Source organism: Alosa alosa, chromosome 21, assembly GCF_017589495.1.
Source record: "Alosa alosa isolate M-15738 ecotype Scorff River chromosome 21, AALO_Geno_1.1, whole genome shotgun sequence".
NCBI lineage: Eukaryota > Metazoa > Chordata > Actinopteri > Clupeiformes > Clupeidae > Alosa > Alosa alosa.
In genome coordinates, this window is record NC_063209.1 from 28641906 (window position 1) to 28659405 (window position 17500).

The 17500-nt window shown below is 43.6% G+C and overlaps 1 protein-coding gene across 1 annotated transcript in view; it reads left to right on the forward strand.

Moving 5' to 3' along the window:
* Positions 1–13966: 13966 nt before the first annotated feature.
* The window catches only part of cmtr2 (cap methyltransferase 2), a 6534-nt gene continuing 3000 nt past the window's right edge, over positions 13967–17500 (forward strand). The window contains 3 exon segments of the mRNA XM_048232338.1: positions 13967–14020; positions 15205–15578; positions 17221–17500. The exon segment at positions 17221–17500 is cut by the window's right edge and continues 189 nt beyond it. Coding sequence (XP_048088295.1) covers positions 15213–15578; positions 17221–17500 — 646 coding nt within the window. The 5' untranslated portion in view covers positions 13967–14020; positions 15205–15212.

Sequence of the window (17500 nt, forward strand, 5' to 3'; positions counted from 1 at the left end):
GCTAAGACACTGGTTATCAACAGCGCAGGTGGAATGGCCTCCTGCCAATGATAAATCAACTTGGAATAACCGTAAACCAGAAAGGAGTTACAAAGTAACTGAGGTTGAGACACTGGTTATCTGCAGCACAGGGAAAAACGGCCTCCTGCCAGTGGAACACAAACAGACAAATATACAAAATAAAGAAGTAAATAACAAAACAAATGCTAAGACACTGGTTATCAACAGCACAAATGAATGGGCCTCCTGCCAATGGCAAATCAAAACAACAAAAGAAATAGGACGTTAGAAACAAGTTACAAAATCAAACATAAATCAGAGTTGGGGAGGTGAGATGGCTAGACACCTTAACTAAACACACAGAATGGAGTGGGTGACACGCAGAGGTGGAAAAAGTACGAAAATATTGTACTCAAGTAAAAGTACCAATACTTTGATGAAATATTACTCAAGTACAAGTTAAAATACCAATCTGAAAATGTACTCAAGTAAAAGTAAAAAGTAGTTCATTTAAAATGTACTTTAAGTAAAAGTTACTTAGTTACTTTTTTTTGGGGGGGGGAGGGGGTGTACCAGAACAACCAGTTTTACCAGAGACTTTCTAATGAGGAGATATAGCACTCAAAAAATCCTCCATAGTAATGCATGGGGTTAGTTTGTAACGGCAGTTGTCTGCCAATCATGTGGTTTGTTGTGAATACATTGAGCCAATCATGTGGTGTGCTGTGAAGACATCGTGCCAATCATCTGTTGTGATCTCGCCGCTGGAGCAAGATTGGTGTCGTGAAGCCTTACGCACACGCATTTCTGCCGAAATAGATGCCCGATAAGTGCCCAAAAAGCGTTGCAATATGGCCGCCGAGTGGAGGTACTTGCCTAGAAGGACTTTGGTCCTAGCTCGAGTTGCTGCAGCCAGCAGCTAAGGCAGCCATGTTCATGCTCCCAGTGTGTAGCGCTGTAGCTGCAGCAACTCGAGCTAGGTAAAACCGATTGTTTCAGTTTTGTTCATACCGACAGTACTCGGTGACGTTGAGAAATCTATGTGAAAAATCACCGGAGTTCTCCTTTAAGTTTGAGCAGTAGTTGATTTTCAAAGTTAGTTGCACTCATCCTTGGTCACTTTGCAGTGAACAGTAATCCAGCACAACTGAAAAGCCCCTCACAGGCAGCTGAGGCAGGCAGGCCAATGTTGAGTTGCAGAGAGTTTTTTTTTATATTTGGAAACAAGCAGAAGGTTCAGCAGATTAAAGGGCATTGAACTGGGGGGGAAAGTGGGAAGTATAGGGCCCCAATGGAAGAGGGCCCTTGAAAAAAAAGTGGAATACGAGGGGGCACAACATTTTCACCAGGCATTAGTAACAACTCAGGTAATCCACACATAAAAAATCCAAACAAGTCTATACGTAGAGTCATGTGTAATGAAGTGGAATAACACAGGGAAAAAGTATTGAACACGCTAAGAAAAAGCACAAAGGCAAGGATAGGGAAGGAACGTGCTGGAATCTGTAAGTAGTTAGAGAGTAGTTATCCTTTCTATCTGTGCAAATTAATATAAGCTTGGTTAGTAGCCTACATATTGATGGGCTATAAAAAGGTTTTTCATTACCAAGGTGTCACACAAGAAACATTTCATGATGGATAAAAGCAAAAAGCTCTCCCAAGACCTTTGCAACCTTATTTTTGCAAAACATATCAATGAAACTGGTTCCAGTAAGCAGCATGGGAGCCATTATCTGCAAGTGGAATCATCAACCGGCCATGCACAGGATCTCCTCGCAATATTTCTGAACATGGAGTCAGAAGGATAGTCAATTCCAAGAGCCAAGGACCACTCGGAGAAAGCTCCAGAAAGACTTGAAGGCAGCCATTCTGGAAGTAACTAAAGATCAGGATTCACAAGAGGGACCCCTGGAATCTGTTTAGAACAATAGGCCAAAATCACACCTGATACTGCGACTAATAAGTTTTGTCATACAGGAAATGTCTTAAAGCTGTCATTACAAACAAAGGCTTTTCCACAAAGTATTGAAGAAATTTCAGTAGGCACGTTCAATACTTTTTTTCTGTGTCATTCCACTTTATTACAAATGTTTTGAATTTGAATCTTATGTTTTGATTTTTTATATGTGTGTTAATATAATGTGTGGTGAAAATTTTGAATAGACTCACTGGAAGTTTAGGCTAATTACTGAAAAAAAAAATGTAAGCGTTCAATACTTATTTCCACCATATATTTATTTTACCTGAATATTTTAACTTCCTAATTAAATGTCAAAATGAATGTCAGGCGAAATGTAAAGTTTGACTGACTGGATTTTGTATACAAAACATAGTGAAAACTGTCTAAGGTCACTCTCACTCTCCCTTGCTAAAGAGCTAAATGGTTTAGTCCGCCTGCACAATTCATAAGGTAGTCTATCTTTTGTTTATTTAGTTGAGCATCGCTAAAAAAGCTTTCAGATATAACCTCCGAGTATATGAGGAGGTTTGTCAAACGGAGGTCCTACCCTTCGGATGATTCAGATATGATGCTAACCTGGGGACCTAATACTGACCTTATACTTACATGATATGTGTGAACGACATACACGCACATTACAGAATCTCTGTGTGGTTGTCGAGTGAGGGGTGGGGGCTTGTAGAGTTCACAAGATCACGAGATATGACACAGAATATATGCGCGCCGCTGCCTGTCACAGCTGCTTTTATTTACAAAGTGTAGCCTATGCATTATGTAGGCTAAAGAAGAGAAATCTATTGTGCATAGGCTAATACTTGAAGTAGGCTAGTCACGTAAGTGCGCACTACATTGACCTAGCCTACAGTATTTGTATGTGTGCTTCAAATAAACACATTTATCTGTTTTCAACGTTATGTACCAGAATTAGCTATAGAACCCCAAATCTGGTTTTGCGTTGGAGAGAGAGAGAGCATGCACAAACTTTATGGTAGGCTACCAGCCAATTCAGTAGGCTAACTCAAGACTTCAAGATCATACAACGTTTTTAAGCAACAAACAAAATACTAACATCAATAACAGTGAAATTTTTTCATGGTTTATTTTTTCCAAAAGCATCCTCTCCCCATGTGTCGCATTTACGTAAGGAGCTTGGAACAAAGTTGGGTTTACTTCATTTTCATTTTCTCTAGGCATATATGCTCAGCAAATATCAGCGAGCTCAGCAGGTCATGAAGGCTATCAATGAACAGAAACCGTGTTGGCTAACAATTTATTAAATACTCCTGTTATTGTCGTCAACGACGCCGCTGTAGGCTACTGCCTTTTTCAGCCTTCTGCTTATGATGATTCAGTCTTCTGAATTTGTTTGTCCTTGCCATGCAGTTGTAGGCTAACGTGTCTCTAACGTTCCCTTCAGGTGTTCTATCAAAATGTTGTATGCCCTCATGGACAGTAGCTCAGTGATGTCTGCATCTTTCCAGGTCGGAGATTTTCTGGACAGCATGCCATTCCATCATAACACTGGCATTTAAGTCAGATCTAACCACATGGGCATACGAAAGAAACGTCACCAACACCCTCTCACTAGGTGTGAATTTTAACCGCATGTTCTACTCCTCGTTCAGACACAGCACATTTACATAATGTCCGGAGGAAATACTAGGGGGGGAGTAGTATAAACACCGGGTAAATTCGGACTTCCATATGACTGGTTATGTCGTTCAGATATACGGCCCCACCGTTTAACATCAGCAGAACCTCCGGTCTTACACGTATGTCTGAAAGCGCTTGCTAGTAGTGGACTGCTAATTGTTGTGCTGCTGGTGCAATGTCTTTCTCCAAGAAAGCCAAGTCAGGTTACCAAAAACAAAGGCCAAAACAGGAAAAAGAGAGACATCAAAATGAGGGGAAACAACTGCTAATAAACTTCTTTCCAAAGAAAGGTGAGCACAAACGTCAAAACACGAAATCCCATGGTGTTTGCTTGAATATCTCCGCAATCATTAGTGCTACGAACGAAACGAACTGAGACAACCCATTGAAATAGCGGAAAATACACTTTCATAGGTTGTAGGCACATGTAATCTGATGCATCTCGTGATCCAGCTCCATCTCCATCACTTTCGGAAAGACTGCTTGATTCAGTCCTGTTGTAGGCTACATGCTGATCTTTATCACTAGGCTAGTGGTTTAGGGCGCAATTTTTTTTCTCTCCCTTTCTGTTTTCTTTAGTCTTAACTTTTTTTTTACTCAAGTAATGGATGGGATTTTTGATGTAGCGAAGTACAATACTTCACTCAAAATGTAATCAAGTAAAATTTAAAATACTGATTTTATAAACTACTTAAAAAATACAAAATACACAGAAAAACTACTCAATACAGTAACGTGAGTAAATGTATTTCGTTACTTTCCACCTCTGGTGACACGTAAGACAACATGAAGTCGAGACAACACAATGATGGTCACACGATAACACGCACATAGGAAGAGTGACGGACAGCTAGCCCGCTAGGTGTAAAGCTAAGGCGTCTCGACGCTTGTCTATCGCGCTAACAATGAAACAAAACTACAAGGGCAGATTGCAGCACTTTGTGTAGAAGGCCTTAACACTGGTGGCAGAAAGGGTCCGACGTCGTGAAGACAAAGCAGCAGCGGTTACACAGCAGCGCGGCAGCAGTTCCCCATCCCGCTGTTAACTACCCGCAGTTTCTGCAATACGAAATAAAACTGAATGTCAATGTATATTTTAAAAGGAAAGACTGGCTAACACTCAAAAGGGGCTACGTACCAGCAAGTTTGCACTGCAGAGGGCAAAAGCACTAGGGTGAAAGTAGCAGCAACTACCTAAAATGCAAACAAACATTTACTATATGCGACACAATGTACTTGTGTCAAGAAAGTGTAAACATACCAGCTGCGGAAGCGCCAGCTACAGAGATGGGGAAGGATCCACAAGGGCGGCTGTATACACAAAAAGGCACTAGTATAACTAAACAGCCACCAAGTCAAACAAAAGCAGAGCCTCGAGAGGAAACGCCAAAACGCTGTTACCTGTGTGAACAGCGGAAATTGGGTGAGCAACAACCAGCCAGTCGGATGTAACAGAAAAAGACAGTCACTGAGTATATATGTACGAGTCTCACCAAAGCGATTGGCTGACCAATTACCTGCTAGTTGACTTGGCCACTACAGACAGGAACCACATTCCTTTCTGCTACATACAGTACCTAGCTAAGCTGTGTAGCTAAGCTGTGCAAGCAGACGGACTGACACACACACACACACACACACACACACACACACACACACACACACTCACATAAACATACACACACAATACACACACACACACACACATAAACATACACACACAATACACACACATAAACATACACACACAATACACACACACACACACACACATAAACATACACACACAATACACACACACCCACACACACACAGTGGACATATTGACCCGGGCTGAGGATTTCCTGGTTCTTGTCCTCATCAGGCAAACTTTCTCACATACACGCACGCACACACACACACACACACACACACACACACACACACATAGAGAGGTCTGGTCGCGTCCAGGCGGAACCCCTAACAGGACACGACTGGCTGGGGAACGAGACGGAGCCCCTTAGGACTCAGGTGGGAGAGGAGATGAGCCCAGACTGCTGCTGCTGCACCTGTGGTGTGTGTGTGTGTGCGTGTGCACGTGCGTGTACATGTGTGTGTGTGTGTGTGTGTGTGTGTGTGTGTGTGTGTGTGTTGCGAGAGAGGAGATGCTGCTGCTCCTGCAGTGGATAATAAATTGGGACAGGAGTGTGTCTGAGGCATGTGGGGGTGGTGGAGAGGACCAGACTGACAGATGAGGAGCTCAGGTAAGCAGGTAAGCAGGTAAGCCAGAGCAGGCCATGGCACAGCGAGGTGCGAGATCCCACAGACACTGAGGGGCCCAGGGGACGAGTATAAGGGCCCTCAGCCAGCAGCAGACCTGATTATCTACCCACGGAGGAACACATGCTGTGATAGACCCCACACACACACACACACACACACCAAGTCAAAGTGGAGATGGACCAAGTCAGACACACACAAATACATGGAGAAACTTTGGTAACAATACCAGAGCAGTCATGCTTATAAAGCAACAGTAAATTCTGAGTTTGAATATGTGTGTGTGTGTGTGTGTGTATGAATTCTGAGTTTGAATATGACTGGCATTCCTAAGAGAGAGATAGTGTTTGTGGGGGTGTGTGTGAGAGAGAGAGAAACAGAGAAAGAGAGAGAATTCAGACATTCTGTTAAAATCAGGTTTTTAAACTGATGACCTCAACTAATGATGAAGCATTTAATTAGCAGAGAGAGAAGATCAGAATTATCATCTGCAGCTGGGACTCTACTCTCTGCATCTGCAGCTCTGCTCTACATCTGCAACTCTGCTCCTGCTCTACACTACCATCTACAACTCTACTCTTACATCTACAACTCTCTCTGCTCTACACATCTACAGCTCTACTGCTCTACATCTGCAACTCTACTCTCTCTACTCTCATCACAGCTCTGCATCTACATCTACAGCTCTCTGCATCTGCAACTCTAACTCTACATCTACACAACTCTACTAACTCTACATCTACAGCTCTCTACATCAACTCTACTCTGCATCTACAGCTCTGCTCTACATCTACAGCTCTACTCTGCTCTCTCTACAACTCTGCCTCTGCTCTACATCTACAACTCTGCTCTGCATCTACAACTCTATCATACAACTCTACTCTACATCTACAACTCTACTACTCTACATCTACAACTCTACTCTACTCTACATCTACAACTCTACTCTACTCTACATCTACAACTCTACTCTACATCTTACAACTCTACATCTACATCTACTAACTCTACTCTTACATCTACTCACTTCTACATCTACAACTCTCTACAACTCTACTCTACTCTACATCTACAACTCTACTCTACATCTACAACTCTACATCTACAACTCTACTCTACTCTTACATACAACTCTCCTACTTACTCTACTCTACATCTACAACTACTACATCTACAACTCCCTACATCTACAACTACTCTACAACTCTACATCTACATCTACACTCTTACATCTACAACCTCTATTCTACATCTACAACTCTACTCTACATCTACTACTCTACTCTACATCTACAACTCTACTCTACTCTACATCTACAACTCTACTCTACATCTACAACTCTACTCTACAACTCTACTCTACTCTACATCTACAACTCTACTCTACAACTCTCTACTCTACTCTACATCTGGCTCTGCTCTACAACTCTACTCTACATCTACAGCTCATGATTCTACATCTACAACCACTACTCACTACAGCATCTACTGCTCTACTCTGCATCTACAGCTCTACTCTGCTCATCCTGCAACTCCTGACTCCTGCTCTACTCCTACATCTACAGCTCTGTACTCTTAACTGCAACTCTGCTCTGCTCTACATCTGACTCCTGCTCTACAACTCCTGCTCTGCTCTACAGCTCTATACTACATCCTACAACTCTGCTCTACAGCTCTGCTCTGCTCTGCAGCTCTACTCTGCCTACATCTGCAACTCTGCTCTGCAACTCTGCTCTACTCTGCATCTCTACAACTCTACTCTACAACTACAACTCCTCTACTCTACATCTACAACTCTACTCTACAACTCTACTCTACTCTACAACTCCTACTCTACTCTACATCTACAACTCTACTCTACTCTACTCTACATCTACAACTCTACTCTACATCTACAACTCCTACTCTACATCTACAACTCTACTCTACTCTACATCTACAACTCTACTTACCTCTACCTACATCTACAACTCTACTCTACATCTACATCTACAACTCTACATCTACAACTCTACTCTACTCTACATCTACAACTCTACATCTACAACTCTACTACATCTACAACTCTACTCTACTCTACAACCTCTACTCTACATCTACAACTCTACATCTACAACTCTCTACTCTACATCTACAACTCTACTCTACTCTACATCTACAACTCTACTCTACATCTACAACTCTACTCTACTCTACATCTACACAACTCTACTCTACATCTACAACTCTACTCTACATCTACAACTCTACTCTACATCTACAACTCTACATCTACATCTACAACTCTACTTCTACTCTACATCTCTACTCTACATCTACAACTCTACTCTACTCTACATCTACAACTCTACTCTACAACTCTACTCTACTCTACATCTACAACTCTCTATTCTACATCAACTCTACTCTACATCTACAACTACTCTACTCTACATCTACAACTCTACTCTACTCTACATCTACTACTCTTACTCTACATCTACAACTCTACTCTCATCTACAACTCTACTCTACTCTACATCTACAACTCTACATCTACAACTCTACTCTACATCTACAACTCTACTCTACATCTACAATCTACAACTCTACTCTACATCTACAACTCTACTCTACATCTACAACTCTACTCTACTCTACATCTACTACTCTACTCTTCTACATCTACAACTCTACATCTACAACTCTACTCTACTCTACATCTACAACTCTACTCTACAACTCTACTCTACATCTACAACTCTATTCTATTCTACATCTACAACTCTACTCCTACATCTACAACTCTACTCTACATCTACAACTCTACTCTACTCCTACATCTACAACTCTACTCTACTCTACATCTACAACTCTACTCTACAACTCTATCTCTACTCTACTCTACATCTACAACTCTACTCTACAACTACAACTCTACTCTACTCTACATCTACAACTCTACTCTACAACTCTACTCTACTCTACAATCCTCTACTCTACATCTACAACTCTACTCTACAACTCTACCTCTACATCACAACTCTACTCTACTCTACATCTACAACTCTACTCTACAACTCTACTCTTACTCTTACATCTACAACCCCTACTCTACAGCTCTGCTCTCTGTCTACAGCTCTATCACTCTTTCATCTACCTGGCTCTGCTCACCATCTGCAAACTCTATCTACAACTCTGCTCACCATCTGCAACTCTACTCTACATCCTGACTCTACTCCTGCTCTGCATCTGGCTCTACTCTACATCTGGCTCTATCTACTCTACTCTGCATCTACAACTCTGCTCTACTCTGCTCTGCTCATCTCTGCTCTGCTCTGCTCTGCTCTGTTCTGCTCTTCTCTGCATCTACAGCTCTGCTCTACATCTACTGGCTCTGCATCCTGACTCTGCCACCATCCTACAACTCTGCTCTGCATCACCACAGCTCTGCTCTACTCACCATCTACAGCTCTGCTCTGCACTCTGCATCTGGCTCTGCTCTGTTCACCATCTACAACTCCTGCTCTACAACTCTGCTCTGCATCTACCCGGCTTCTTCTATTCTACATCTACAACTCTACTCTACTCTACATCTACAACTCTACTCTACTCTACTCTACAACTCTACTCTACTCTACTCTACATCTACAACTCTACTCTACTCTACTCTACTCTACTCATCTCTACTCTACTCTACTCTACTCTACTCTACTCTATTCTACTCTTCTCTACATCTACAACTCTACTCTACATCTACAACTCTACATCTACAACTCTACTCTACATCTACAACTCTACTCTACATCTACAACTCTGCTCACTCTTGTCTACAACTCTACTCTGCTCTGCAACACAACTCTACTCTACATCTGCAACTCTATCCTACAGCTCTACTCTGCTCTACATCTACAACTCCTGCTCTACATCTACAACTCTGCTCTGCTCATCTACAGCTCTGCTCTACATCTACAACTCTGCTCTGCATCACCACAACTCCTGCTCTGCTCTACATCTACAACTCTACTCCTGCATCTACAGCTCTACTCTGCTCTGCATCTACCAGCTCTGCTCTACAACTCTGCTCTGCTCTACATCCACAGCTCTACTCTGCAACTCTACTCTACTCCATCTGCAACTCTACTCTGGCTCTGCTCTACTCTACATCTGTCTACTCTACATCTACAACTCTGCTCTACTCTACAGCTCTGCTCTGCTCTACTCTGCTCTACCTCCTACATCTACAGCTCTACTCTACTCCTACATCTGGCTCTACTCTGCAACTCTATTCTATTCTACATCTACAACTCTGCTCTACTCCTCTACATCTACAACTCTGCTCTACATCTACAACTCTGCTCTGCAGCTCTGCTCTACTCTACATCTACAACTCTGCTCTACTATACTCTACCATCACCTGACTCTCTCTGCTCTGCTCTACATCTACAACTCTGCTACATCTACAGCTCTGCTCTACATCTACAGCTCTGCTCTGCTCTACATCTACAACTCTACTCTACATCTACAACTCTACTCTACAACTCTACTCTACTCTACTCTACAACTCTACTCTACATCTACAACTCTACTCTACTCTACATCTACAACTCTACTCTACTCTACATCTACAACTCTATTCTACCCTATTCTACATCTACAACTCTACTGTACAACTCTACTCTACATCTACTATGTGTGTGCATCTGTTGGTGGTGTACTCGCTGAGTGATGTCTCATGAAATGATGTATGTAAATAAATGCAAACTGCAGGCATCATTTAAGACTTTCGGGGAACATAATGAAGGCGTGACAGGGGTGTGTGCACATACACACACACACACCACATGACAACAAACACATCACACACACACACACACACACCACACGACAACAAACACATCACATACACACACCACACGACAACAAACACATCACATACACACACACACCACACGACAACAAACACATCACATACACACACACACACCACACGACAGCACATCACATACACACACACACACCACATGACAACAAACACATCACATACACACACACACACCACACGACAACAAACACATCACATACACACACACACCACACGACAACAAACACATCACATACACACACACCACACGACAACAAACACATCACATACACACACACACCACACGACAGCACATCACATACACACACCACACAACAACAAACACATCACACACACACACACCACATGACAACACATCACATACACACACACCACACGACAACATCACATACACACACACACACCACACGACAACAAACATCACATACACACACACACCACACGACAACAAACACATCACATACACACACACACCACACGACAACAAACACATCACATACACACACACACCACATGACAACAAACACATCACATACACACACACACCACATGACAACACATCACATACACACACACACACCACACGACAACACATCACATACACACACACACCACACGACAACAAACACATCACATACACACACATCACACAACAACACATCACATACACACCACACGACAACAAACACATCACACACACACACACCACACGACAACACATCACATACACACACACACCACACGACAACAAACACATCACATATACACACACCACATGACAACAAACACATCACATACACACGACAAAAAACACATCGCTTTTACACCGCGACAACAAACACATCACATATACACACACACCACACGACAAAAAACACATCACATACACACACCACATGACAACTGGTGCTGGTAACATAATGAAGAAAATGAATACAAAGCTTGCACCATGTTAATCAGTTTCTCTGTGTGTGTGTGTGTGTGTGTGTGTGTGTGTGTTGCGAGGCCGTGTGCTCTTGGTCGTATGTGTGTGTGATATCTGTGTGTCACGCTAACAAGCGGCATATCAGACTCCATCATAGCACCATAAGTGTTACACTGTTTTGGCATGTATTTGTGCTTGTCTGTGTGTGCAAGTGCGGTTGTGTGTTTATGTGTGTGTGTGTTATTTTGAAGGGTTAAGTAGTTAGAATGAGAATGAGACTGCAGATGGAACCCTTGTCTGTGTGTGTGTGTGTGTGTGTGTGTATGTGTGTGTGTTTGAGACAGTGAGGCTGCAGGCTTTGTTCTGGTAGTTGTGTGTATGCGGTAGTTGTCTGTGTGCAGGTGTCACTGCATGTGTGTGTGTGTGTGTGTGTTTGAGACAGTGAGGCTGCAGGCAGAACCCTTGTCTGCTGATCTGTCTATAGAGATGCTGGTTCAGGGTTACAGCCGCGGATTCCGCGGTTAAACCGCGGATCGGGCGGATGACATGAAGAAATATAATATTTTAATTCAATTCGGGCGGGTGGCGGTTGAACCAATCAAATGGAAAAAATATATAGTCTATACATTGTTAAATTGTGTTACCTACATCCGAAAAAAAACGAGCACACTTTGAAATAGTCAAATTTTCCTCAGGCAGTAATTTGGCCTAGTTGCTTCTATGCATGCTGCTTTGTTTAGGCCTAGGCTATTATCAGAGATGGTGTTGCGGAATTGGTGTATTCCGATGTTTCACTGAGCAACCCCTCTCACGCACGCACACACACACACACACACACACACACACACTAAAGGTAACAAAAAGTGTAAATTAAGTAGCCTATCGTAGCCTACCAGCATTTCTTCCTCTCCAGTGTGCAATAAGAAAGTAGAATAGGCTACAGTGCAAGTTGACCGATGATTCATCTCCCATGTCACGTCTGGTTGCAGAGCCTTGGTAGGCCACTAAGCAAATCTGCAACCTATGAGCCCAGCTGCCAGTATTGGAGGAGGCCTAAACATCTCGTAGATGAGACTGCCTGGGTTATTTTGTTTCGATATTATAAAACACATAGTCACTGTAGCCCACCATTCAGGGAATAGGCATTTAAAACTTAGATGTGTAAGGCAAGCAAGCAAGCTTGGCGGTTGTTACTAAAAATGTGAACATGCACGTTGCACTGTTGTGCGGTGGACTTTCGGAATGAATAGAGTCGGCGTGTATTTAATATCAAGGCGCCATATAGTTTGTCCGATCGGCCTGCTGGTAGGCTATAAAATTAATTGCGCTGTCTGTCTGAAAAAGACGCGTTCTCTTCCCATGCAGTCAAAATGAATGGGAGTCTTCAGAGCAGGCTTGTCATAGTGTCACCCTGACAGTGCGTAAAGTAGCCTATAATGTGAATGACTTGTTATTTTATTAAGGATTTCTTTCTTTTTGCAAAAAATAAAGTACAATAGGTATTAATTAGTAGGCTATATAGCAACATGTTGAAATTATGTGCCAAATTGCGTTTTTTATTACAATGACAAAATTGTAGACTACAGGCCGATGTGCGTTTTATTTGGAGACTGTTTTGCGAGACAGAGACCGAGTTTGCTGCTGATATTCTGGGGATAGGCTACAACATAGCCAATGTAGGACTTTAGTCTTTTAATATATTTGCTGCATTGGATCAGTCTTTCTAGAACAGGCAAGAGCTTTCTAGCCTCACGTCAGCAGCGCCGCATCACCCATATACATTAAAACAACCAGCGGATGGCGGGCGGGTGCGGTTTTGGAAATTGGTCAAAAAACGTTGGTGCGGATGGATGGCGGATTGATGATAAGTTTTGCTATGCAGTTACGGTTGAAATAATAGCCCATCCGCGCATCTCTATCTCCATAATCAGCTTTAATCGGATGTTTGCAGTCATCAAGGGGATAAGTACAACAACTCGGGAAAAGACAGAGTCAGTAAGAAACAAAAACTGTGGCAGAAGCAATGAAGACAAAACATTATTGAAGAATCGGTAATTAACCTACAGTGTAAGAAAATTCATATGACCATTACTCTTGCATATTGATCTTTGTTTTATTGGTAGAGGGCTATTTGAAGAAATCTATCATAGTAATTAAATTAATGTAAAATTAGCCTACTCGGTAAAGCTCTAATAATAAAAAAAAAATCGTTCTCAAAAAGAAGCCAAGCGGCAACGCTGGGGCCACCTCTACTTTATACATGGGCCACCTACAGCTTCTCGTAGTGACGTGAAATTGTAAATAGTATTGGCAACATGGTCACGACCGAACAGTGGAGATAGCTACCTCGCTATAGAAGGTACGAGATAATACTTACAAAGCCACATAATACTGTTTGTACAGATATCAGCAGTTAGACAAATACAAGACTACCTGGCTGAATTCAAAACTTTTCATGAAAATGCCAGTATTTTGCCTTTCCAATCTGTCGATGGTCCGTAGGCTAACAGGCCCAATTTCAGACCTCGTACTCCCGTTGCTCACCTCGCCGAACAAACGAATCTTCTGTCTGTGTGTGCTAGCTAGCTTTTCAGGCTGACTGGTAACGTAAGGTAGTTGACTGTAAACAGTCTAACAGAAATACACGTCAGTAACGAATGTTTGTCTGACAATGTTACTTCACGTACTGACCTGAATAACAATATATCAAGGTAACGTTACTCGTTAAAAAAAAAAAAACTAAATGAGCTGGCCAGTGTTGTTAGCATGGCTAAGGTGATTCTCACGCATACAACCTAGAACGATGATGACCGGAAGCGATGTCAATATGGTGACAGAAATGCTGTAAATTGCAGATTATTTTGCTGCAAATAAAGTTAACCGAAACGTTACGGCAATGTATATGGCAAACTTTGTTTTGCTGTCAGTTAAATATGGTCTGAAGCATTGCATTGCATTTTTATCCAAGAGGTCTGCTGTAACTTGGGAGGACGTCTTAGATGAACACGATGTAATAGGGGCAGAAGGTTTGATAACAACCAGCTGAGGAATGCGCCCTCAAGGCGTGTGCGGTTGGCGAACCGGCGCCTGTGAAAAATGTAATTATGTTGAAAGAGCATTGTCCTCCCGATTGGAGATCGCTTGTAGATCTAATTTGATGGAGCCGCCGCACCGGGTGTCCTTTCGCCGGGTGATGCATTGCAGGCCGCGTAGGCTACAGAATGAATAAGTAATAGCTTCGCCATGCATGTGTAGCAACGGCCAAAAAAAAGACACCAAACTCACGAATGCAGCACTAACGCGCATAAAGTTAGCCGTCAGCAGATGTGACTGCAAATAGAATGGTAATGCGAGAGAGCTGCAATCTACATTATGCAACGTAAGCAGTGGTGTTCATTCTCAACCGCATTCACTGGCCTTCTGAATTCCAAATTCAGTTCTTTGGCACGTTGGCACAAATTTTCTGATGTGTGCTGTTGACTGAGATGTCTCACACTGTTGGTGTGTGTGTGTGTGTGTGTGTGTGTGTGTGTGTTGACGCAGGAGCGAGGATGAGTGGCGGACGCGGCAGCCGCGGGGCTGGCCGGAAACGTCCGGCGGCTGGGAGAGGGGCGTCCGAGCCCCCGCCTTTCGACGACGACATCGTGTGTGAGGTGCAGGCCCTGTTCAGTAAGGTCAGAGGTTACCGGCGGCCGGAGGGCGGGGCTTGGAGGCTGCCGGAGGCGGGGTCTGTGCTGACGGAACCCCCCCAGCTCCACCCACGGCTGCAGGAGCTCAAGCGCTCGCTCAACGCCGTCAAGAACCAGCTCAGCGACAAGGACCTGGAGACCTGGCACCAGCACACCTGCTCCACCAACAGAGCCGGCACCGTCACCGCACACCTGCGCACCACCGCCAACGCAGAGCTGTGCACGCAGGTAACGCAGACACGCACACACACACACACACACAACAACGCAGAGCTGTGCACGCAGGTAACGCAGACACACACACACACACCAACGCAGAGCTGTGCACGCAGGTAACACAGACACACACACACACACACACACACACACACACACACACACACACACACCAACGCAGAGCTGTGCACGCAGGTAACGACACACACACACACACACACACACACACACACACACACACACACACACACCAACGCAGAGCTGTGCACACAGGTAACACAGACACACACACACACACACACACACACACACACACCAACGCAGAGCTGTGCACGCAGGTAACGCAGACACACACACACACACACACACACACACCCAACGCAGAGCTGTGCGCACAGGTAACACAGACACACACACACACACACACCAACGCAGAGCTGTGCACACAGTAACACACACACACACACACACACACACACTACAACGCAGAGCTGTACACACAGGTAACACAGACTCACACACACACACACACACACACACACACACCACTCACACTCACCACTGCCAACGCAGAGCTGTGCATGCAGGTAACACAGACACACTCACACACACATACACACACACACACACACACACACCAACGCAGAGCTCTGCACGCAGGTAACACACACACACACACTCACACACTCACACTCACCACCGCCAACGCAGAGCTGTGCACGCAGGTAACGCAGAGACGCACACACACACACACTCACACTCACCACACTGCGTGTTATTAATCTTATATCAAGATGAAAAAATCTAGTTGGTATTGTTTTCAGTATAAAGAGACTTACTTAGAGCTTTCTCGTAAAATCATCTGACTTAACCCTTAAAGGAGTATTGGGAAATTAACATTCTAACCCTTAAAGGAATGTTGGGAAATTAACATTCTAAAGAATATCTGGGTTCATTGAATTCAACATAGAATTTTAGAACCTTCAATTGTTGCGGAACTTAGAATGTTCAAAAACCTACACCTTTAAGGGTTAATTTAAGTTTGCCATATTTAAGTCTTTCAAGTAAAAATAATCTTGTGAGAGCGCTAGTTGAGTCTCTGCATACTAAAAAACAATACCAAATAGATGTTTTGATCTTAATATAAGATCAATAGCACTTGGTTAGATGTGATTGTATAAGATCAATAGCACTTGGTTAGATGTGATTGTAGAAGAGTAATAGCACTTGGTTAGATGTGATTGTAGAAGAGTAATAGCACTTGGTTAGATGTGATTGTAGAAGATCAATAGCACTTGGTTAGATGTGATTGCAGAAGAGTAATAGCAACTGGTTGGGGATGTGATTGTAGAAGAGTAATAGCACCGTTAGAGTGACAGAAGAGCAATAGCACTTGGTTAGATGTGATTGTAGAAGAGTAATAGCACTTGGTTAGATGTGATTGTAGAAGAGTAATAGCACTTGGTTAGATGTGATTGTAGAAGATCAATAGCACTTGGTTAGATGTGATTGTAGAAGAGTAATAGCACTTGGTTAGATGTGATTGTAGAAGAGTAATAGCACTTGGTTAGATGTGGTAGTTTGCAGTGCATCACTGCACACCTTTGTCCTCCCATGCTGCCCTCACCTGACCTGCCCCCCCCTCCCTCTCCAGGCGTGGGCCAAGTTCTATGAGGTGTTGGGCACGTTCGAACTGCTCCCAGCGGAGGCACTGCAGCAGGGCGAGCTGCACTCGGTGCACCTGTGCGAGGCCCCGGGCGCGTTCATCTCCGCTCTCAACCACTTCCTGCGCACTCAGCTGCCTGCTGCCAAGCACTGGACCTGGGTGGCTAACACGCCAACCTCCTTCACGGGGCCAACGCGCCGCGACACCATCGCCGGCGACCGCTGCTGACGCCGCACGCTGCCCTGGTGGTTCTTCGGCTCGGACGACA